The 24085-nt window shown below is 38.3% G+C and overlaps 1 protein-coding gene across 1 annotated transcript in view; it reads right to left on the reverse strand.

Moving 5' to 3' along the window:
- Positions 1 to 24085, reverse strand: part of LOC140049755 (ankyrin repeat and MYND domain-containing protein 1-like) — a 115766-nt gene that overhangs the window by 91156 nt on the left and 525 nt on the right. Inside the window, exon 2 of the mRNA XM_072094706.1 lies at positions 5168 to 5458. Coding sequence (XP_071950807.1) covers positions 5168 to 5443 — 276 coding nt within the window. The 5' untranslated portion in view covers positions 5444 to 5458. The remainder of the gene's footprint in view (positions 1 to 5167; positions 5459 to 24085) is intronic.

Below are 24085 nucleotides of genomic sequence, written 5' to 3' on the forward strand. Positions count from 1 at the left end.
ATGCTTTAAGGTAACTGTACAAATACGATTTTCCTGTAAAATCATTAAAAAAAAATCCCGGAAGATAGGTAAAAGCACATGACAAATTAAATTAACATTGTGACTGATAACATGCAGATAGATAAAGCAAAATGGCCACTGCTGGACAGTATGCAATGTTTCCTGTTTCTTTCATTGTATTTTGCTTATTCTTAATGCTAAACTATCTGTTAGTGCACTACATCCACAATGGACTACTGATACAATTTTAGGAAAGTTTCAACCGGATAGTATGTACATGGAACCTGTAATTTTATGTGAAAAGCTAGGCCAGGATATGCTTAATCATAGCAAGAATGCACCCAACCTTACTGCGGCAGGTGGTATGGTGATGCCTATATATCGGAGTTCCAGTTCAACCGGCCTAGGCCTAGAATTTCATTGTACTTTCGTGAGTTATACCTTCAACATAGTTATAGCTTTCCGTGGTCAACTATACTATGGCTTCTGCCCGGTTGTTGTTGCTGGAATTATTAGATCAAAACAGAAACGTAGATTTCTCGGGAAAGCTATTTCGTATTACTCAAACGATGTACGTATGTTCTATGTCGAGATCACCTTGTGCGGAGACATAGAACTTAATCTAGGGCCTAGTGCCTTGAACAACAGAAAGCAGAAGGATGCAATAACAGTCTACTACCAAAATGTTAGAAGTGTTAAAAACAAAATGGAGACATACAAATCAGAGTTGCACAGTCATATGTTTACTAAATATTTAGACATGATAGCCCTTACTGAGACATGGCTAAATGACACTGATACTGTTCATGATTTGGTACCTATTTTTAAACCCAAAAGAAAATTACCTCCTTGGTTCGACAATGAATTGTACGGTGCACTTAAGCTTAAAGACCCCTTCCCTGCAATTTTGGACGTTTTTTGGAAAATAATACATATATATCACTTTAAAAACATTAAACCATGTCATTCCTTGTCTTAAATGTACGTTTTATGGTAAATTATGATAAAAAGTGAGAAACAATGCACTACCTAAGTAGCTCGCGGCGATCGACCTCTCGTGGACGGTCTTAGGCCTAGCCTAGCTAGGCTTAGTTTTGTAGGCCTAGCTGGTAAACATCGGTAACGTACGAACATCGTACGCGAGCTATATACCTAGCCTGACGTTGTATAGTTGCTGCATTAATTGTCTTTCTATTTTTGCCAGACTCCGTTGATACAAATTGGGGAAAACCCGGTATTTTCGCTGAAAAGTTAGGAGTCTTCCATTTGTTTTGGCCTCACGATCGATCGAAAAGTGGGCGAATTACAGGTGAAAAACAAAAATATAAATCCGCGCGCAATGCATTTTGGGATTTATAGCGGGCCGCTATAATTATTAGAATCGACTTATTTTTCACATTTTTAACCGTTTAAAGACGAAAAAAGTTATCACAATAGGACCATATAGTATTATTTTTACATTAAATATAGTTTGTGATCTTAAATTAGATCTAAAAAACGTAGGGAATGGGGCTTTAAAGAGCCTTATTTTAAAGATAAGAAAAGAAATGGTAATCGGATGAACATTGAGAATTTTCGTTTTGCAAGATCTAATTTTAAGAAGTTATGTAATTTTAAATATTGTAAATATGTTGATTCTTTATGTCGTGATGTTGTAAATAATCCCAAACGATTTTGGTCATGGCTCAGATCTTCCCGTAAGTCTTCAAGTATTCCTTCTGAGCTTCATTTTAGTAGTCAATCTGCACATTTGCATTTAATTGTTTTTTTCATTCTGTTTACAGCTGTAACGACGGAGTTCAGGACCATCCGAATCTCCCTGAATATCCCATTGACAGTTTTAATTTTGTAAAGATTGAACAAAATGAAATTAACGTACATAAAGCCTCGGGTTGTGATGGCATCAGCAATGTTATGTTATCTTTGGCTTCTCAGCCTCTTTCTATACCTTGTAAGAAATTATTTGAAAGATCTCTTAATGAAATGTGTTACCCAGACATTTGGAAGAAAGCTAGTGTCTGTCCCATCCATAAGGGGATCTCCAAATCTGATGTTAAAAATTACAGACCTATTTTGTTAATACCTTCGTTGTCCAAGATTTTTGAAAGAATTATCCATGATCAAATCTTTAGCCATGTCTGTTCAGTTATTACTGACAAACAACATGGATTTTTTCCAGGCAGGTCATGTGAGACTAATCTTTCAGTCCTTTTGTCACATGCTTACTCTGCTATTGATTCCAAAAAGCAATGTGAAATCATCTACACAGATACAGTATGGCTAAAGCATTTGATCGAGTCCCACACAATTTTTTAGTTTATAAACTTCCTTGGTAAGTATGGTTTTTCTAATAATCTTATTTCATTTATTTCCAGTTACCTTAATAGACACCAGAAAGTTACAATTGACGGTTGCTCATCTGAATGGCTTCCTGTTTTGTCTGGAGTCACACAAGGTTCTATTTTGGGTCCTCTTTTCTTTACTATGTTTATTAATGATTTTTCTTCTGTTCCACATCATTCTAATTTTTTATTATTTGCTGATGACATTAAACTTTTTCAGACTATTTCAACTGATAATGATATGTTGCTTCTGCAGGCAGCTTTGGATAGTCTTGTTCACTGGTGTCACAACTGGGGTATGTCTGTTAATGTCTCCAAATGTAAATCTATGTCTGTTACTCTAAAGAAAAAACCCATTCAATTTGATTTCAAGATTGATAATATTGTTCTTGAAACAGTTTCTGTTCATAAGGATTTAGGCGTTATGATTGATTCTTCTTTAAATTTTTGTAAACATGTTGATTATGTTGTAGCTAAGAGTAACAGGTAGCTAAGAGTAACAGACTCCTTGGATTCATTTGGAGACATTGCAGACATATAAATGATAGTAAGGCATTGATTCTTATGTATAAATCTTTAGTTCGGTCTAATCTTGAGTTTTGCTCTGTTATTTTTAATTCAATTTCTTCTTCTCAGTCTATTAGGTTACAACGTGTTCAAAATAAATTTTGTATGTTTTATTTTGCTACTTTGAATTGCCCCGTGTGGGATGATTAAAGAATTTTGAATTGAATTGAATTGAATTTCCATAAATTTGGTCAAAATCCCGAGTTAGCTTTACTTAAAGATAGAAGGAATATATTTGATTTAATTTTCTTGTATAAATGTATGAACTCTGTTGTTGTTGGTAACTTTATTTCTTATTTTAAACTTTCCGTTCCTGTTTATAGATTAAGAAATCCTGGTTTTTTTTTGTTCCACTGGAAAGGGTTAAAGTAACTAGGGATGGTTGGATCTGTCGTCTTCCTAGATTGTTTAATTCTATTTGCTATTGTAATCTGTTTATTGATATTTTTTGTGATACTATTTATTTTTTCGTTGTAAGATTACTGTTGCTATTACATCTATTTAATTCCTTTTTTTTATGATAATTTGCTTTGGTATTGAAATACCTGTAATTTTAGCTAATTGTGTTGTTTAATTAATTATCTATATAAATTATATTTATTGATTCAATCCTGTTGGAAGAAGATGAAATAAAATAAAAAAATCGTGCCTGCATTATTACCGGCATATCTATTCACATGTGACTATCGTGTCAGGAATATAACCAGTATACCAACTTCTAATAAGGTCGAGGTATATCCTGCCAATAAATGTCTTTTAAAATACTATTTGTTGAGGGCATCCTTTATTATGTTTACAGTATTCCCAGCAATTCTGGTGACGAATTTAATTCTAAAGATTGTAGTCTTTTTATTGTTTGTTTATGCAATATATGCTATGTACCCTTTTTTCATCACTTGCTTGTTACTTCTTTTAAAGTTTTCAGCAGGAAGTTTTAAAACAATGGAAGCATAATACGTGGGCCTCCTCAAACAATCAATACACTTGACTGCACAAGATGTCACAGCACACGGGGATATAACAGCTTTCGTTGTCACAGATTGCCCGTCTCGCATTGGAGTAATATTCCTAGTAATATTATTGGTGTTGAGCAGGTCTCGTTGATGCCATTCTAACAGAAAACCATACCGTATATTCCTGGCACACAGTGGGCTTCAGAGTCACGAGGATTTCATTTAAACTTTTTTCATCTTTTCTTTAGCACATTTTTGAGCATTTTTATTTCATGTTTATGACAGAACACTTCACAAAACAGTTTTCTTAAAGCTGAGTTCTGTCTGATAAAAAATGTGTTCATGATGTGTGTACTGTATGTGATCAATTTGATTGGCCAAGGGTGGGCGGGAGTGTGTGTACCGATCTCAATTATCAATACCTGAAACTTTCGAATGCTCTTAAGTTCGTAACCTCAATAAACGAATTACTAGATCAAGTAATGCGCATGTGCATACATGTACATACATACAGACAGACTACAGTTGAGTTTTGAATTAAATAAGCGACAGTATTATAACACTATCAGGAATGAAATACAATCGTGACCAAACCACTCTTAATAACACATCCTGAACTCATCATCAGACCAACAAGAACACACTTAAACTACCAGAGAAGGATAAAGACTATAATGGAATCAGAGATAAACAAAGAAAATGCTGAATGTGAACATTGTTGATATGAAAAAAAATTTAACAAATGATTTATCAAGCAAGTATACAAAGCAAATGTAGCCTAATTTTCTGCAGCAATATTCACAGGAATAGAGAGGAGATCAGCTGTCATGGGTCACTCATCACAATAGAATTCACACTTGCATCAGTTCCTTTGGATCGCAATTGAAAAAAGACATGTAAATGTGGTATCACTATCAGAGTGTAAAATTAAATTGTATACATATTTCACCTTAAGATAATAAATTGAGGGTGGGTCCCAGAAATTTAAGGATGGCATCAGAAAGAAACTATGTATTGTTATGCGGGCCTTGCTAGCATTGCAAGATGTACTGTAGAAATTGTGCAAGCTGCGCTGAGTTACCAAATTGCCTTGATACCACATACTTAATAGACCTTTATTGAGACGATGCTTTAAATACAGTAAGTGTCTTGTTCCTAGACTGTTGACGGCAAAAACATGGAGTTTTTTGGGGTAATTTTAGGGCATATTTTAAGGCTGCGTGGAGATGCTTAAAACTGGCTTTAGACTCGACCCTGCATAATTACATCCCCAAACAATATAAAAGTACAATCAATTTTATCTACCTCGCCATTCGCCCACTCATGGTAGCCATTTCCATGTCTGGTATCCTTTAGAAAATCTCCTTTATAATATGACCCATCACTCCAATCCTGCCTTCCTCTTCCTTGGCGTTCATTATGTAGATATTCACCTTCATACTTATCACCAGATGGCCATAAAAATATGCCAACACCTGATTTTGTCTTATTTTGATAGCTACCAGAGAAAGAATCCCCACTGATCAAGTTTTCTTGCCTAGTAGCACTTTTTAGATGAGCAAACATGAATTCCAGTGACATAATTTCTTTCAATATCTAATAATATAAAGTTTAAAATTTAGAAGGAAAGATCAATAAAACATAGTAAACAAGAAATATTTCTTACAAAAAAACGCTGCTCGACTTTTTGACGCAACAGTTTTAATTATTGTTCTCTCTTCAGAAATAATGACTTATTATCAATTATTTTTGTTTAACAATTCAGTAGTGAACATTTTGTCTGGCCTACTGTACAGAACAAAAATATAATCATAAACTACAATACATAGTAGGGGAAGTAGAGGGTGACCCGGCCCACATACTAACAACTAGGGATAACGATGAAAAATTTAAAAAAAAAAAAGTTAATATTTTTCAAATACATTATTTTATAGTACATTCCCTGTTAGTATTTTGTATCAATATTTATAAAAAAGAATTCTAAAAATCCATTTGATAATCTGGGTTTTCTAGTTCCATTCTGGAACTAGAAAACTCAGATCTTGATATCTGAGTTTTCTAGATCTGAGTTTTCTAGACACCCTGAATTTGGATGGAATTTTTGTCACCAGTGCTGGATTGTTGCTGATTGATTATGCCTTAGGGAATTGACACTTGGAAGAGAGATTGGAATGTTCCATTTATAGCCGTTAAGCAATATATTTGCATAAACTATGTTTTACAAAGTGAAACAGTATTTTTACGCTGCTGCTTAGCCAGCAACGTCCCAAGAGGATGACTCATTTAGAAGCTGAAAGCAAGCAGCAGTTATAGTACTAGAGGCTGACGTTTTTGCTAATTTGTAAACTTGACTATAATTTATAGATCTCAGCTGCTGGACCCATAAAACATCTGGGAAAAGAGAGTCTATGAGGAATCACGGTTGAACGATTTTGGATTCTCGCCCTTTGATTGGTTGACGCGAATCAACACACAGGAAGGAATTTTCTCACTCTTTGCTTGAAGTCACGTTGTCTCTAGAGGGTATTGCATGCCTTGAGGTCACACACACACAGCACATTAAAGTTCAAAATTGACCATTTTTAAATGGGCATGTGATTCATAATTAAAGAACTATTTTTGATTTGTATGTATTTTTGGGATTAAAGGACATCTTTTTAATAATTAATCATAAATATATCTGAAGAAACAACAATTTGATTAATTTTAAAATAATCGAGTTGTGTACCGAGATTCAATCATTGTAAAGCCGACATTTATTTTATCATTATAAATAGTACAGTGAAACATCTATTTTACGTATCCTACTGTACTAGGGTTATAATAATAATAATGTATTCATTCAGTCACCAATGAGTAAGAATAGGCTAAAGCCCAAACAGATTCTGCACTGACCAGTGGCGTAACCAGGATTTTGAAGTTGGGAATTGCCAATTTGCCGACAAAATTAGTGTCATTACCTGTATGATGGTGGTCAATATATGTTCTAGGATTATAGTTAGTCATTATAGGGATAACGATGCAAAATTAAAATCAAATTAAAAATTATCTGTTATAGTATTTTGTATTAATATTACAATAAAGAAATTATGAAAATCTGAAATATAGGGTCTAAAACATTGCCGAAAATGATCGTTTTTAGCCACAAAAGAAGTAAAACAATATGCGGTCTCACAGGCGACAATTGTAATACGGTATCTACGCCATTTTTGGTTAAAATAATTACATATAATTATATACAGCATTCAATTGCTAAAATAAACTTGATTTTATCTTGTTTGAGTTTACTTTAGTTCCATGTGATACACTAATAATTTCATTCAATAAAAATAAATTTAAAGGTACAGTTATCTCACTCTCAGCAATGTGCTGCAGCAAACCGCAATTGCACATGTATCCATACAATATGAATATTTATGAGCTAACTCAGGTCAAGGGTTAAATTAAACCGGAACACATTTGTCTTTCAGACAAATAGCTTTCAGTTTGTTAATTTTTGCTTTAAATTATTTTCTTGGGTAAATAATTTTTTTTTTCGATCCAATTTTTTGTCAAAGTGAATAACTTTTATGTACAATACAATTAAAATGGCCTATTCAACAAAAATATTTTTGAAAAAAAATGTTTTCAGGGGGACAATATATCTTTATTCGGACAAATTCATTGCTCTAAATTTGTGTAGTAACGATCAGAGAGACCATGTGAATTCTGCTGCAGGTGATTGGCTTACGATGACATCATATCACAAAATGGTGGTTTTGTAGTTGAGCCTCACGGAATATTCACAATTTTGTTTAAAAAATGAAATACATGGACATTTTTTCTGGTATGTACGTGTACATTTTATTTTAAAAATTTTAATAACAAAGGCCTCATATCGAGAAAAAAAACGTTTTTTTCGACACTCATAATAAATATATCTTGGCATGTGGAACTATATTATCTTGGCGTAGGAAGACAAACAAATCCCAGGTCTATATTTATCTATATTCACACAATTTGTCTTCTATTGCAGTAGAAATGTATTCTTTGGTTGATATTTTTTGGTCCTTTTTTAATGAAACCTCGCATTCGTTTCGTTACTATATGGTGATCAATTCAATTCAAATCATTCAATTCTAGCATTGCGACAGCGAGAAATTCAACTTTTAACTTCAATTTCTGAAAGAATTAAGCTTTGAAATTTGTAATACTGTATATACAGTACCATTAAAGACACCTTCCCTACAATTTGTGACGTTTTGTAAATATTACTTTAAAAACATTAAACCAGGTCATTCCTTGTCTTAAATGTACGTTTTATGGTAAATTATGATAGAAAGTGAGACCTACCTAATTAGCTCGCGGCGAATGACCTCTCATGGACGGTCTTTAGGCCTAGCCTAGCTAGGCTTAGTTTTGCAGGCCTAGCTGGTAAACATTGTTAACGTACAAACAGCGTACGCTAGCTATATAACTAGCCTAACGTTGATATTTTCCATTTCCATTTGTTTTGGCCTCACGATCGATCGAAAACTGGCTGAATTACAGAAGAAAAACAAACATATCAATCCGCGCGCAATGCATTTTGGGATTTACAGCGGGCCACTATAATTATTAATATTAGAATCAACTTCTTTTTCACATTTTTAACCATTTAAAGACGGAAAAAGTTATCGCAATAGGACCATAGCCTAGGCCTAGTATTATTTTTACATTACAATCATATAGCTTGTGATCTTAAATTAGATCTAAAAAACGTAGAGAAGGTGTCTTTAATAATCAATTCCAAGCAGGTGGTTGCTCTCTGCTGGTGATAGGTAGGATTGTTGGTCTGGTGGTAGCCTAGCCTAGGCCTAGGCTATATCTGGTGGTGGTAGTATAGCCTAGGGCCTAGTGTAGTGCATGGCGATTGGCTAGTGGTTACGTCATCTATACGTCACAGCCAATCACCGGGCCTACACGCACTCAACTCACGAATCCGGCCCTGGGACTGGCCAGTGGCGAGATACGTCACGACCATCCCCAAGGGGTTGATGTGCGAGAGACAAGAGTCTCGCTCTTGAGAAGCAGATACCCAAAGGAAGAAGAATCCAAACTATATACGCATCGTAGTACCAAGACCTGATTAGGTGAGTACATATGATGAGAGTATAGAAATATACCGAAGAGACTGAATCGTCAATGTAAATATATAAATATAGTCTCTTTAATGACGACGAGGATGACTGGTGTTCCTTTTGCCTCGGCGGGGGACACTGTTCACCGCGTGTAGCTGTTTGGGAAGGTGGGAGTGTTGCCCGGAGGCAATACTGGAGGAGCGACGTGCGTTTACTACCCATCTCCCACCTCGCCAGCGACTCGTCTCCGTCTCGCAGCCGAAATCTGCTGTCGTGCCCTGTTGGCCTGCTGATTTCGTCTGATCGATGGGGTCGAGTTACTTATAGTAAATTAAATTATTATTTCTCTGACTTGGATTTGTACTGTACTCTTGATTCTTCAGACAGGTACTGAATTTATACTGTACTCTGATTTGTCGGACAGGTACTGAATTTGTGCTGTACTCTGATTTTTCAGACAGGTACATTTGTACTGTACTCTGAATCTTCGGACAGGTACGAGTTTTGTAGGGTGTCACGAAACCTAAGACCACGAAAGCTAAGACCCCCTAAGACCTAAGATCACAAAAGCTAAGACCCAAGACTACAAATTCTAAGATATACTACAGCTTAAAAACAATACTTGTTTATCCATACATAATTTTAAACATAGTAGGTTTCATTTATTACCATAAATATAATTAAATACTACCGCAAAACATAGATAAACTCACGTTATTTTCGCCCGTTGAGTAAATGTATATTTTTTCTTTACAACAAACAAACTTGACGTATTGTTTGTTGGTATATAATTACTCCAATTGTGTTGGTTCAGAGGATGTTTTTCTTTCGCACCTGCCTTTCTTGTATTTTGACTCCAAATTTGTTAACTGACTTTATCCTGAATACCACACTTTAAAATTAGGACTTATAAACTTTCAGATGGAGAAACACATAAAAACAAATAAATAAATCCTTTAAATTGATGATTTTACAGACATGTTTCTTTGTATACTGTAACTCCTCGAGCTCCCCCCATGCTCAATGTTTTTGTTTCTATGGAGCGCCAAAAGAGCAACAATAATAGTACAAGTATAAAAACAGAAAGGAAACGAAACAAATCATGATTTTTAAATTAAAATTTATTTGCCAGTATTTATTTCTTCGTACTTGCATGATTATACTATTATCATTACAATTTTAATTTTACATTGTTCCATCCACACTGTTATGGACTCCACAGAGTTTTCAGCCCTCAATATAATTTTTGCTCTTTTGACGTTCGATAGAAACAAAAACATGAACATGGTAGGCCTACTGCTACTGTACTGTAGGCTAGTCATGCGAAATTCGCAAACAGTTTGTGTGCAAGAAAAACGTCTGTAAAATCTTCAATTTAAAAATGTATTTGTTACTTTTTATGTGATTCTTTTTCATAAAAGTGCCAATTCTAAGGTGTGGTATTCAGAATAAATGTTGGAGGTTAAAATACAAGGCAGGTGCGAAAGATAAATATTGTAATCTTAGGCCTTGGGTCTTAGCTTTCGTGATCTTAGGTCTTAGGGGTCTTAGCTTTCGTGGTCTTAGGTTTCGTGACACCCGAGTTTTGTACTATACTCTGATTCTTCAGACAGGTACTGGTTTTGTGCTGTACTCTGATTTTCCTGTACATTTTAATTTCCTAATGATCCAAAATAAATATTATTGTGTGTAGCGATGTGGCTGGGCCCTGGGCCCGTGACCTAGTTGAAGCTACGTACATACCATGCACGTGAACATGGAACAGCGTTTTTTATTGTATGTTTAACGCACTGGGCCCGTGATTCCAGAGCAATATATGTCTGGCCCGTGTTTCAGAGTATTATTGAAAAAATATACATAACATAATAATTAGCAAATTTATTATTTGATTTGTAGGCAAAATTTTTAATTTAATTTCGAAACTATTTTTTAGTGATGGACGCCATTTTTGTGGTTGGCATCTCTCACGCATTTTGAGTTGTTTATTCGCTTATTCAAATCCACGATTTTTATTATAATTATTTTTAATCCTTAAATTACACTACCAATGAACTACGACCAACTAGATCAAGGTTATTGGAGGGTGTTGCTTGCTGGGGTAATCCGATTCCGGTTTTGCGACTTGTGTTCACGAACAACAGGGTTAAACAGTAGTTTATCTACACTGCCGTTTTTTTGAGAATGCCGCCATTCCGGTGCGGGTTTCCTGTCAAACAACAACTTTCTGCCTATCGGTCTTCTCACGTCTGATTCATCGCTAGCCAATCGCAAGCACGCATTCACTTGCTACCCTCGCGGATAGCTGCTTGCATCAACAAGGTCAACTGTTGTTTACTACTTTGGATGGATGATGCGGGGTGAGTATTTGATTCTGATTGGTAGATTAATCTAGGGATACTCCTTACTATTTTTAGGTTTTTATTGTTATGCAGAACGGAGAGCTCGTCTCCCGGTCTGTGTATTATCTGGATTGATTTATGGCCTGACGATAGGCGGGCTGGAATTTTCTGGCCTGTTCTATTGCAGGGTAGTTAGATTATACAGTAGTTATTTTGTCTATCCAACTTGGGTGGGAATGAGTCTGACATTCTAGATTATTATTTATTTATTTATTAATTCGTGTAAATTGAATTGCTTTGGAATTAATTGATTTTCCAATTAAAATTATTTTATTTTTAATGGATTATTTTGATGTAAATTATTTAGGGAATTTTTATTGGATTAGTTAGATAGTATTTTATATTTATTAGGTGGTTATTTCCTACTTATTATTTTCATGATTTATTTTTATTTTATGGGGTAATTATGCATAGGCCTAATTACTCCTGTTATTGTTATTTATTTTTATCATGTCTTGATTTAGTTCATGCCATTTATTTAGCATAGATTTTTGAGATTATTTTTTATTGTGCAGGCTATGCCGGTACCTATATTTTATTTTTTTTGAATATTAATTTAATTTTTTTGTTTATCATAGGGTTTCACCTAGGAATTTTTTATGACTTGTTTCTCGTCTCGTCTCAATTACTTTCACATGTTCTTGTATGCTTATTCTTATCATGATTATTTTTCAACATGTCTTGTAAGTTGTATGAATTTCGATTCTTAACTGTCACAGTTTGTAACCTGTCCTTGTTTTGTTTTGTACTATGTAATTGACACTTGGCTAAAATAAAATCTGGTATAGATTGTATCTCCTATCACATGCCTTGTATATGCTAATTCTATTTGTATAGTCCTATTTAATTATTTTTGTGGCATATTGTGAGTGCCCATAAGTCAATATATGTATACATGATTTAGCTAAAATTTTTGTGATGGGAGAGGTTACCCTTAATTTGTGATTATAGTTAATTGAACTGTGATTTAGTGCTAGGTCTGTATTGGGCTGGTAGTACCCCTGTTCTCTCTGGGCACCCAACTAGTGACAAGCAGAAATAACCATCAAACAACAATAGACAGATGTTACTATCGCTCACATGTTGGATGCACGGGGGGACGGGAGTGCTAACCGGGTCTATAAAATGAGTCCGAATAAAATTAATTTGGAAGCAGTTTCTATTTTCCAGGGATGCCGAAAACTATTGAACCTATAACCTTTAGGATAAATTTTGTCCGTAGGGATAAGGATTTTCCACAGGGATTACCACCACCCTTGGCCGAGAAAATCATGGCCTATAGAGATAATTATGGGAATATAACTAACCCACAAGATCTAGCACGGGCAGTCGGCGATAATTCGTTTGACTTTTTGTCCTTTTGAAATATTTTATTTATACTGGGCGACCTCTTCAGTCAAAGACTGGTCTCCCAGAGGGCCCAGTTATGATCAGTGGCTGTGATGTACTAATACACCGGGGTAACCCCCTACTCGTCTCGAAAGATGTACTAGGTTCTTTAAAGTGCACACGAGCTAGATGTGCCTACGGTTTATAGTCCTTATCCGAGAAGACTCGTTCTACCACCAGAACCATGGGGTGAGTGAGCCTCGAACCCCTGCCGATGTTATGGCTAAGTAATTACGGTTCCACTGTCTTAACCGCTCGACCACTCACTTTAAGGTTGACTATGGCACCACCGACTGTGGGGTATGGATATGCTGGTAACAGTTCGGGAGAGCACGATCAAGCTCCTGAGCAGGCCTGCACCTTCATACCACCTTTGCAGAGCGACCCCTCCTTGCATCCGGGGGCCGGAGGCGATCAACGCTATGAAGAGCAGGCAAGCGTGCCTAGCAACCCAGATTCTCATATGCTCCACAACAACCATCGGGCGGGCGATATGGGTGGCGCTGAGGTTTTGCCGTGTACTCCAGTGGGAAGGGGTGACACTGCAACCAACGGCCCTGTTGCTGTTGGGCATGGTAGATCTCTGGACCGTTCTGGAGTGCAAGTAGATATGCTTGCATGGGAGCTGGGAGAAACGGAGGTGATAGTTCAAACCGGGGGTACCTGGACAACGATTGCTATCGTCCTCGTCATCCTCTCGCCCTGGGAATCAATTATAATCAACCACCACCACCCTTACAAAACATCAACCGAGATAACTATAAGATGGGCTACTATGGTGGGGGATATGATAATCAAAATTATGAGCCCAATCTCAGACGATTTCCTCGTCCTCCTCGCCCCGAGAGGAATAGGCTTGACCGCCTACCCTTGCAGGACTAGTGGGGCCGCGGTGATCATCGGGGTCAACAGCCTTTCAGGCCACAAAAACATCTAGAATTCCACGGTGGGGATGACGATTGGGGAATATTCCATGATAGATTTGAGGGATTTTCCCAGATTAATGGATGGTCTAGGGCCGAACGCAAGGAAGCTTTCCACATGAGCATGAGGGCCAGCCAGCTGCGTACTTACAAACGTTGCAGACCTTGCATGGTAGTGCAGTCTCCTGCGTGAGAGTCATCTTTTGTTTTAACGAATACTTTGGTTCCGCCCAAGACCCAATCTCTTTTGGCTGCAAAATTCGAAAAACTTGTCAAAAAGACTCAAGAGTCCCTACGTGAGTGGGGAGCCAGAGTGCTTAAAGCCGCAGCCAAGGCGTATAGAACTCAAGGGGTTGAAGGGGCCACCAATCATTGGATACAAGAAATGGCAGCTTTAAAGTTTTGTCGTGGGTGTGTTGATAGGCCGCGCCCCAAAACAATTCCTGAAGCTATCCAACTTATCGAATGGCACCAGAGTGTCAACGATGAACCACTAATAACACCTAAATTGGCCTCTACACCAACTACCCATATACCAGAAACTCCACCTCAGCCATCCACTGTCTGCCAGGAGTAGCCTGAACCTAGTGAGTGTTCAAGAGTGCAACTTGCAGGCCGGGGATGACTTTGGGCAGATTAACGAAATAACTAAGAGGGAAGTTTGCCCTTTGTTCGAAATTGGACAAGGTGATAGATCGCCTTGATAGGCCGCGCGAGAGGCAACCATCCCTGGCACGACGTAGATCTCCAGAGAGAGGGGCTGGCTGTTTCTCCTGCGGTGAGGAGGGTCATTTCGCTAGGGATTGTCCCACCAAAACTTCTAACAATTCAAATAGACCACATAACAACAATAAATCAAATTTCAAGCAAAACAAAAGGCTAAATCTAGTCGAACATGAATTCGATGTAGAAGAAGACTCTTTAAACGACTAGGGGTCGACTCCAAATTGTTCACTCCAGTGTGGACCCAACTGAGTCGTTTATTGTACAGCGAGTGAAATCTAATTCATTACTCTACACTAAAGTTACGGTCGCATCCGTTATACTTGACGCAGTGGTCGACGTGGAGCGACTGTATCTATTATAGTTTATACCATTCAATTGCCCCTACTCCACCCACTGTGGGTACTATTAAATTATTCATGGCGGGTAAGGGTAGTTCTATTGAAGGGCGAAAAATAGGTCCGGTGCAACTCGAAATTGGGGGAAACATCTATCCTACTTATGTCTATGTCGCACCGATTGAAGACGAAATGCTATTGGGTTTCGATTTCATGAAGGGCACAAATGCAGTGTAAACTGTGATCTGCATGGTCAATACAACCAACAAATACGTAACTTTCAAAGCAGGCTTAGAAATTGGGCTGTGTAGCTGGGGAAGTTTTCACCCACCCGGGGGAAACCTCTCCGGCCACGCACGTATTGCCACACCACATGCGTAAAACCTGTGAAAATTCTATTGCCGATTTATCAGAAGATCAGGCAGGGGTGGTGAGGGAGATGTGTTTGCCAGGGATCAATTTGATATTGGGGAGGTCCCTAATATTGAACACCAAGTAGATCCAGTGAGGCACCGACTTCGCCGCAGCCCGCTACACTTTGCTGATGAAGAACGCAAATAACTTGATAAAATGCTGGAGGGGGGTATCATTCAGCCTTCCAATTAATAATGTTCCTCAGCCCCAGTCCTGAAAAGGAATGGAAACGTCACATTTTGCATAGACTATAGGGCTTTAAATAACATCACGGCAAAATCCATTACCAATTTTAGAGGATTGCCTCGACACGTTTTCGGGTAACCAATGGTTACCCTGGGCAGATCATTTGAAGACCACAGCAATAATCTAAGGGAGGCCCTGGGGCGGTTCAGACAATATAATCTGAAACTAAAACCGAAGAAATGTCTATTTTACCAGAGGAAAGTGGAATTTCTGGGCCGTATGGTCTCCCGCAACACTCTCGAGATGTCCGATACCGATATCGCAGCAGTGTGTGGGTGGCCTGATCTTAAGAACTACAAGGAGGCCCAACGCTTCCATGGCCTAGCAAATTACCATAGGGCATTCATTCCCCATTTTGCCGAATTAACAAGACCTCTGTCTACGCTCGCGCTAAGGTCAAATTTTCATTCGCCAAAATGGCGAAAGGTTTTGAAAAACATTAGCCAAATTGAAAATCCTTTAGCCAAATTTAAAAAACCATAAAAATTCGCAAAAATGTTTATTAAATAAATAATGCATGTATTTGTTTGTTATTTTACTTCTTTTACATTTATATTAGGTATCCCAATGAAGTTGATTTTCGTTCGTTTGTGAAATTTCAAAAAGTGACATGTCTTTGAAGTTAAAAAAATACTATTTCGTATGTACCCATGAGAATAAAAATTATATGCCTTGAAAGATCTTGTTTAAGGGATTATTTTTATATATTTCTAATCTATGTTTATTAAATATTTTAATAGAAAACGCGAGTTAAAAATGAGGTACAAAAGCCGGCGAGCCGAAATCAGCGTGCTAAAAATAACTTTGGAAAACACCTACCCATTTTCGCAACCGATCGCACGAGGTCCATAATAGGTGGTGGAGTAATTTTTGTTGCATGTTATCAGGCTTTAAATACTCTTTATTTTGATATGTAAATCGGTTATTATTATTATGTACATCCGCCTCAAATGTCAATTTTAACGATAAAAATCGTGAGTCTTTCTCATTATCAAAATCTGGCTAATTTAGTATTGAATTAAACCTAATCTATATTTCTGTTTGATAAACAACATCGTTTTATTGGATTTTGCGTGGACCACGTGCGAAGAGGCCAACAAGACCAACTACTGAAAAAAATAATCCTTACCATAAATATCAGTGTTTACCATTTTCCTTACGGGGATTCAGTTCTCCGCTTATTACTAAATTACCGTCGCCCAGGCAATGTGCATGGTATGCATGTATTAGTGCGTTAATTAATGATTGGATAACCCCCACAGTGGACTGTTCCATTTTCTCAAACTAGTCTTCGCCGCACACGAGGCATGTCGAAAAATGTCGCCTCTCATCATGGAATATTTGCTTCGAAACGTCAATTTTACCGATTTATTAAATTATTTAATAAGTGTAACATTTATCAATCTACTATACAAAGCAAAATATGTTAGGAAGAAAGTACAGCAGAAATTTAATAAGCTTTGAATTAATTTGCTATGCAGCGGCCGTAACCCATTACATTACGCAACTTTCGGTTAGACTAATCGAAAGGGAAATAAAATTAAACATGTTAACATTATACTATTGAGGTAATTACTTTGTTAAATTTAAAATTCCCCTTTTTAAATAACAGAACAGCCTCGTTTACGGAAGTATTCGTCCACACATGGAGGTACCTCCATGGTCCACATTTTCTTCTCGAAGTTCATTTTCTACGTCGAAGAATAGGGACTTCCCCTTTTATTCGCTCATCATCACTTCGACAACGGCCGGCCACGAACCAATCACATTAACTGTGTGTCATTAAAATGCATCGAGGCACGCTCTGCGCATGTTTAAACAGAACTAAAAAAAATGAACACGGCGATCGTGACGTCGTCACATAAATGCTGTGGCGGTAAAAAGTGTACCCAAGTCAGTGACCGTGACGTGTTGTCGGAAAGTACCGAAGTGTGGCGAATTCTCGCTCCCATAAGAAGTCACGCCGACCAGGCTAGGCCTAGGCTTGGAAATGTATTTTCGTCAATTTGGCGAACGAGGCAATAATTATTTTCGCCAAATGGAGACTCCAGTCGCCATTGGCGAATTGGCGAGCGGTTAGCGCGAGCGTAGTCTGTATGCAGTTCCGATGGGACAAACCTCAAATAGAGGCATTTCACTCAATTAAAGCTAAATAACACAACCTCCAGTCTTGTCACTTCCGAATCCGGATGACATGTTCGTCATGGATACCGATGCATCAGATCAGGCAATCGGGGGTGAATTGTCCGAAGTACAGGGGGGTCAGGAACGTGTGATTGCTTATGCTAGTTTAGCTTTAACATCAGAGCAACAACGTTACTGCAACACCTGTAAAAAACTGTTGGCAATTGTTAAATTCACATGTCAATTTAGACACTACTTGCTGGGTAAACCATTTAAAGTTCGCACCGACCACAGTAGCCTAAACTTGGCTCCTGAGGTTCAAGGAACCCCAGGGGCAGCTGGCACGCTGGATAGAAGAACTTAGCCAGTATGTGATGGTAGTAGAACACCGCCCTGCTAACAAACATGTCAATGCCGATGCATTGTCACGGGCACCTGAAATGGCTAATCATTACAAAACATGGGGTGAAATTATCTGATTTACCTTGCAAGGGGTGCAAGTACTGTTTACGTGCGCAAGTACTGTTTACGTGCGCACCAGCAGTAGGGGGGGGGGGCATTCATTGACCAGGTCGATGACGTCATTCCACTGACTGGTGTGCCCATACATCAAAATCAACCTATCTTGCAGCCCGTCCTGTTCTCACAACATGTCCATCAATTGACCATGGATAAGGCGGAGCAATCTCATTGGGGATTCTCTACCCAGGAAATCCAAGAGGCTTAGGGGAAAGACCAGGAGCTGGGGCCCAAGTTACTGGGTGACGCGCTGCCTTCGGCAAATGATCTTTTCGCTACTAGCCCGGCAACAAAACATTATTGGTTGAGTAAGGACAGGATGTGTTTGAGAGACGGGGTATTATTCATTCAAGATAAACAGGGGGAGGAGGACCTTCTTGTTCTTCCACAATCTTTAATTAAAACAATCATGCATGATTATCATGATCTCCCGCCAGCCGCCCACCAAGGTATTAAACGGACTAAGCTCTGTCTTAAACAACGTTACTACTGGTTTGGGATGGCCGGGGATATCGAACGATATGTAATAGGCTGCGACATATGTAACAGCCATAAGAGGGGGAACAAGAAAGGCCGCTCAGAACAGATTAATTATCACTCGGGAGCTCCAATGGAAAGGGTTCACATAGACTTTGCAGGACCATTTCCTCAGTCCAGTAGTGGAAATCTGTATGTACTAATGGTAGTGGATCAATTTACAAAATGGGTAGAGGCCTACCCGGTACCCCGACAGACTGCACAATTGACTGCCGAAGTACTGGTAAGGGAATTCTTCTCTAGATTTGGTATGCCGTTGCAATTGCACTCGGACCAGGGTCCAAATTTTGAGAGTGACCTCTTTGGGGACCTCTGCAAGATTCTACTAATTAATAAGACCCACACCACGCCGTACCGTCCTTCAGCTAATGGTCCGGTGGAACGTTATAACCTGACTGTGATGAATGCGGTCCGGTGTTTTGTGGGAAAACAACAAAAAGACTGATAAGATAAATATCTGCCCCAGATAATGAGTGCTATTAGGGCCATGGTATGCCGAAGTACCCAATCTACACCAAACCTGATGATGCTGGGCTGGGAGGTATCGACACCACCCGACCTCATGTTCTTTAGGGGGCACAACAATTAATGATCCCTACTCATACACCACTGGCCTAGTAGAAAATATGAAGTTAGCGCACGATATGCAAGAACACATCTAAAATCAATGCAAAAGCGCAATAAATACCAATACGACCTCAAACTACTAGAGCGTACATACGCAGTTGGAGACAAGGTCTATGTGTTCGACCAGGCCAAACTACTGTAAAGGGGAAAGACAAAAAAGTGAATGCGCCATGGAAGGGTCACTTAGGTGCTGGCCCCGTATGCCTTCCGTGTGCGACTACGTAATAAAGTATTTGTAATCCACCACGATAAACTTAAGCTCTGTCGGGATCGGGAATTGCCAAATTGGATCACCAACCTCAATCTGGCAAATTCCGACCCCGATGGGGATGCCGAAGATGACGGCCTTTACTGTACTTGTAGGAAGCCATGGGAGGTGGTGGCGAAATATGCCTACCATCATGAGGAACGTAAGATGAGGACAGCTTGGAGATACCTCCAAGAACTAATCCCCCTCCTCCCAAGTGGCCTTGGCCGCTAAGGAAGGCCTTCGAACACCTGAGACGGTACTACCTGAAACCTGGAGCCTGCGGCCTGAGCAACCGTTGGTTGCGGCAAGTAACACCCACAGCGGAGGCAGTCAACTGGAAGGTGCCATCAGCGGAGAGAGACATTAGGAGTCAGGTCTCCGCCCTGGTGATGCTGCACCCCTTCTGTCTGTGCCTTCTGTAGGTCCTCTACCTATTTAGCTGGGACCGTAAGTCCCTTGTTTAAATTACGGTTGTCAGTGCGGTCTCTTTTCGCTGATTTCCCTCATAAATATTATAATTGTATACACGCAAACAGTCAGCCTCTATACTGGAATTCCAGAACAAAATTTTACTGTTGTGTGCTAAATTTTTGCCATTCCCCAGAGGCTTGTGCCTTCTTTTCTCAAATCTGTAATTCTGTACCCCTAGAACGGTGTTCCCAAGATTTTTTCTCTTCCGGGGGGCCGTCAGGTGCCAGTGTTCCCTGGGAACGTGGTGTCGGGCAGCAACTCGGTGGATACCCTATGCCGCATGGCTTGTAGGGAGATGTTTTTCCTATTTATTTCTTTATGTTTCCGCATCATGGATGCACCTGCCCATTGTTCAGTTGTTATGGCAGTTTTAATGTTATTCGGGACTCTTTAGTACCCTTTTGGCTTTCATAAGTTCAAATTGTTGGGGTACATTACCCCCACCTTGACGTTCTGGTATTTCGTTTTTCAAATCCAGTTCTTGTTGGGGCTGTGACCCCGTTGTGTTACATGTTAAAAAAAAAAGAAAAAAAAGAAGAAAGAGAAAGGAGTGGAGGACCCACCATGGAGAAATGAACTTGAAATCAAATAAACTTTAAAATGAACTTGGAATCAAAGGAACATTAAAATGAACTTGAAATCAAACAAACCAAATTGGACAGTAATGTCGGACAGCGACAGTGAACTAAATTGCACCTGGCTGCCCCCCTTGGGAAGACCAGTCCAAGAATAGTCAGGGGGGGGGGGTGCAGGAAACAAAGAAAACAAAAGGGGAAGATTGTAGTGCCTGGCGATTGGCTAGTGGTTACGTCATCTATACGTCACAGCCAATCACCGGGCCTACACGCACACAACTCACGAATCCGACCCTGGGACTGGCCAGTGGCGAGATACGTCACGACCAGCCCCAGGGGCAGGGGGTTGATGTGCGAGAGACAAGAGTCTCACTCTTGAGAAGCAGATACCCAAGGAAGAAGAACCCAAACTATATACGTATCGTAGTACTAAGACCTGATTAGGTGAGTACATATGATGAGCGTATAGAAATATACCGAAGAGACTGAATCGTCCCTTGGGTACAAATGTAAATATATAGTCTCTTTACTAGGGCCTAGCCTAGGCCTAGGCCTGTTTACGATGCAATCCGTCGCGTCTAAAATCTGTCGCGTTTGAAATCAGTCGCGATAAAATCAACTTCCGGTATTTTGTATGGCGCGCCACTAGAGCTATACGTTTGATGATATCGGTCGTGTTTGAAATCAGTCGCGCTATTTTGTATGGAGTGAGATGCATGCTAGCGGGATAATAAATATTTATTATCGATCATTATTTTTATTTTTATTTCACATGTTTCGGAGAAGGACTACTTTTCAAAATGGCCATTTCTAAACACGTTTAAAATAATATATTATTAGGATATAATAATCTACTTCTATTTTATTATGTACTGTAATTAATGGGTGTCACGAAACCTAAGATCACGAAAGCTCCGACCCCCTAAGACCTAAGATCACGAAAGCTAAGACCCAACACCTAAGATTACAAATACTAAGATATACTACAGCTTAAAAACAATACTTGTTTATCCATACATAATTTTAAACACAGTAGGTTTCATTTATTACCATAAATATAATTTAATACTACCGCAAAACATAAACTCACATTATTTTCGCCCGTTGAGTAAATGTATATTTTTTCTTTACAACAAACAAACTTGACGGGTTGTTTGTTGGTATATATTTACTCCATTGTGTTGGTTCAGAGGATGTTTTTCTTACGCACCTGCCTTTCTTGTATTTTGACTCCAAATTTGTTGACTAACTTTATCCTGAACACCAAACTTTAAAATTAGGACTTATAAGTACTTTCAGAAGGAGAAACACATAATAACAAATAAATAAATCCTTTAAATTGATGATTTTACAGATGTGTTTCTTTGTATACTGTAATGTAACTCCTCGAACTCCCCATGCTCAATGTTTTTGTTTCTATGGAGCGCCAAAAGAGCAACAATAACAGGCCCGTAGCCAGGGAAGTTTTTATGGTTTGGGCGAACCCCCCCCCCCCCCTTTATAGCGAACCCCCCTTAACCAACTGCGAACCCCCATCCCCGACATGCCCAATACCTCACCCTCATCTCCAAAAATCCTCCAAATACGTGCCCCACAGTACAGAAAGTTGTTTGTAAATTGAAAAATTTGTAAACTTGTTCGTGAACCTTCTTCTCTGTATGAGCGTCAACTAGTGATACGTGTCTGTAAATTTCTAAAAGCTGCAAATGAGTTGCCGATTTTAACCTGAAAAATAAATGTTTGGTCCCTGCATGTAACATGATATTGACGCGTCTCATAGCGAGCTGGCGCACGAACGATTCCCAAATATTTAGTGTCCGAACCCCGCCTTGACAGATCCTGGCTACGGCCCTGAATAATAGTACAAGTATAAAAACAGAAAGAAAACGAAACAAAAAAACTTATCATGATTTTTAAATTAAAATTTATTTGCCAGTATTTATTTCTTCGTACTTGCATGATTATACTATTATCATTACAATTTTAATTTAACATTGTTCCATCCACACTGTAGATGGACTCCACAGAGTTTTCAGCCCTCTATATAATTTTTGCTCTTTTGACGTTCCATAGAAACAAAAACATTGAACATGGCCCATGGGGTAGGCCTACTGTACTGTAGGCTAGTCATTTTGTGTGCGAGAAAAACGTCTGTAAAATCATCAATTTAAAAATGTATTTGTTACTTTTTATGTGATTCTTTTTCATGAAATTCTAAGGTGTGGTATTCAGAATAAATGTTGGGAGTTAAAATACAAGGCAGGTGCGAAAGATAAATATTTGTAATCTTAGGTGTTGGGTCTTAGCTTTCGTGATCTTAGGTCTTAGGGGGTCTTCGCTTTCGTGGTCTTAGATTTCGTGACACCCTGTAATTAATATATTATATAGAGTATATACGTCTGTGTCTTTTATTATGCAAACCTCATTGAGCTGGTATCCACTTGCAGGTATAGAATGATTTTCGTAATTAACTGTGATTAAAAATACGTGCACTACTTGTTTAACTATTAAATTATTTCAACATTTTCACAACTTTAAACAGTGGCATGCCAATCTTTTCAAAAACTTATAAAGACCCCTTCCCTGCAATTTTGGACGTTTTTTGGAAAATAATACACATATATATCACTTTAAAAACATTAAACCATGTCATTCCTTGTCTTGTACGTTTTATGGTAAATTATGATAAAAAGTGAAAAACAATGCACTACCTAAGTAGCTCGCGGCGATCGACCTCTCGTGGACGGTCTTAGGACTAGCCTAGCTAGGCTTAGTTTTGTAGGCCTAGCTGGTAAACATCGGTAACGTACGAACATCGTACGCTAGCTATATACCTAGCCTGACGTTGTATAGTTGCTGCATTAATTGTCTTTCTATTTTTGCCAGACTCCGTTGATACCAATTGGGGAAAACCCGGTATTTTCGCTGAAAAGTTAGGAGTCTTCCATTTGTTTTGGCCTCACGATCGATCGAAAAGTCGGCAAATTACAGTTGAAAAACAAAAATATCAATCCGCGTGCAATGCATTTTGGGATCTATAGCGGGCCGCTATAATTATTAGAATTGACTTATTTTTCACATTTTTAACCGTTTAAAGACGAAAAAAGTTATCGCAATAGGACCATATAGTATTATTTTTACATTAAATATAGTTTGTGATCTTAAATTAGATCTAAAAAACGTAGGGAAGGGGGCTTTAAACAATAGTCAATAAAACATTTTTAAAACGATTTTCTAAACGAACACATTACAATTATTCATTGACACCTCCTGTAAGATAAAATGAAAACACAAATTATATATAAATAATGAGATAAATATTTATATTTACTGTACTTAAAAATTAATAATGATCGAGGTAAAAAAAATGTTAATAGTATTATTAGAAATTCTATATTCAAAATTAACTAAAAACCGTTTTACGTCGTAGGCTAATTTAGCGTTTTCGTAAAAAATGTATCTAGTGCGTCCCATACAAATTAGCGCGCCCAAAATAAAACGCGAACGATATCAAACGTACCTAATATGCTAAAAAGCGTATCTAGCGGCGCTCCATACAAAATACCGGATGTTGATTTTATCGCGACCG

The sequence above is a fragment of the Antedon mediterranea genome, chromosome 5, assembly GCF_964355755.1.
Source record: "Antedon mediterranea chromosome 5, ecAntMedi1.1, whole genome shotgun sequence".
Classification (NCBI taxonomy): domain Eukaryota; kingdom Metazoa; phylum Echinodermata; class Crinoidea; order Comatulida; family Antedonidae; genus Antedon; species Antedon mediterranea.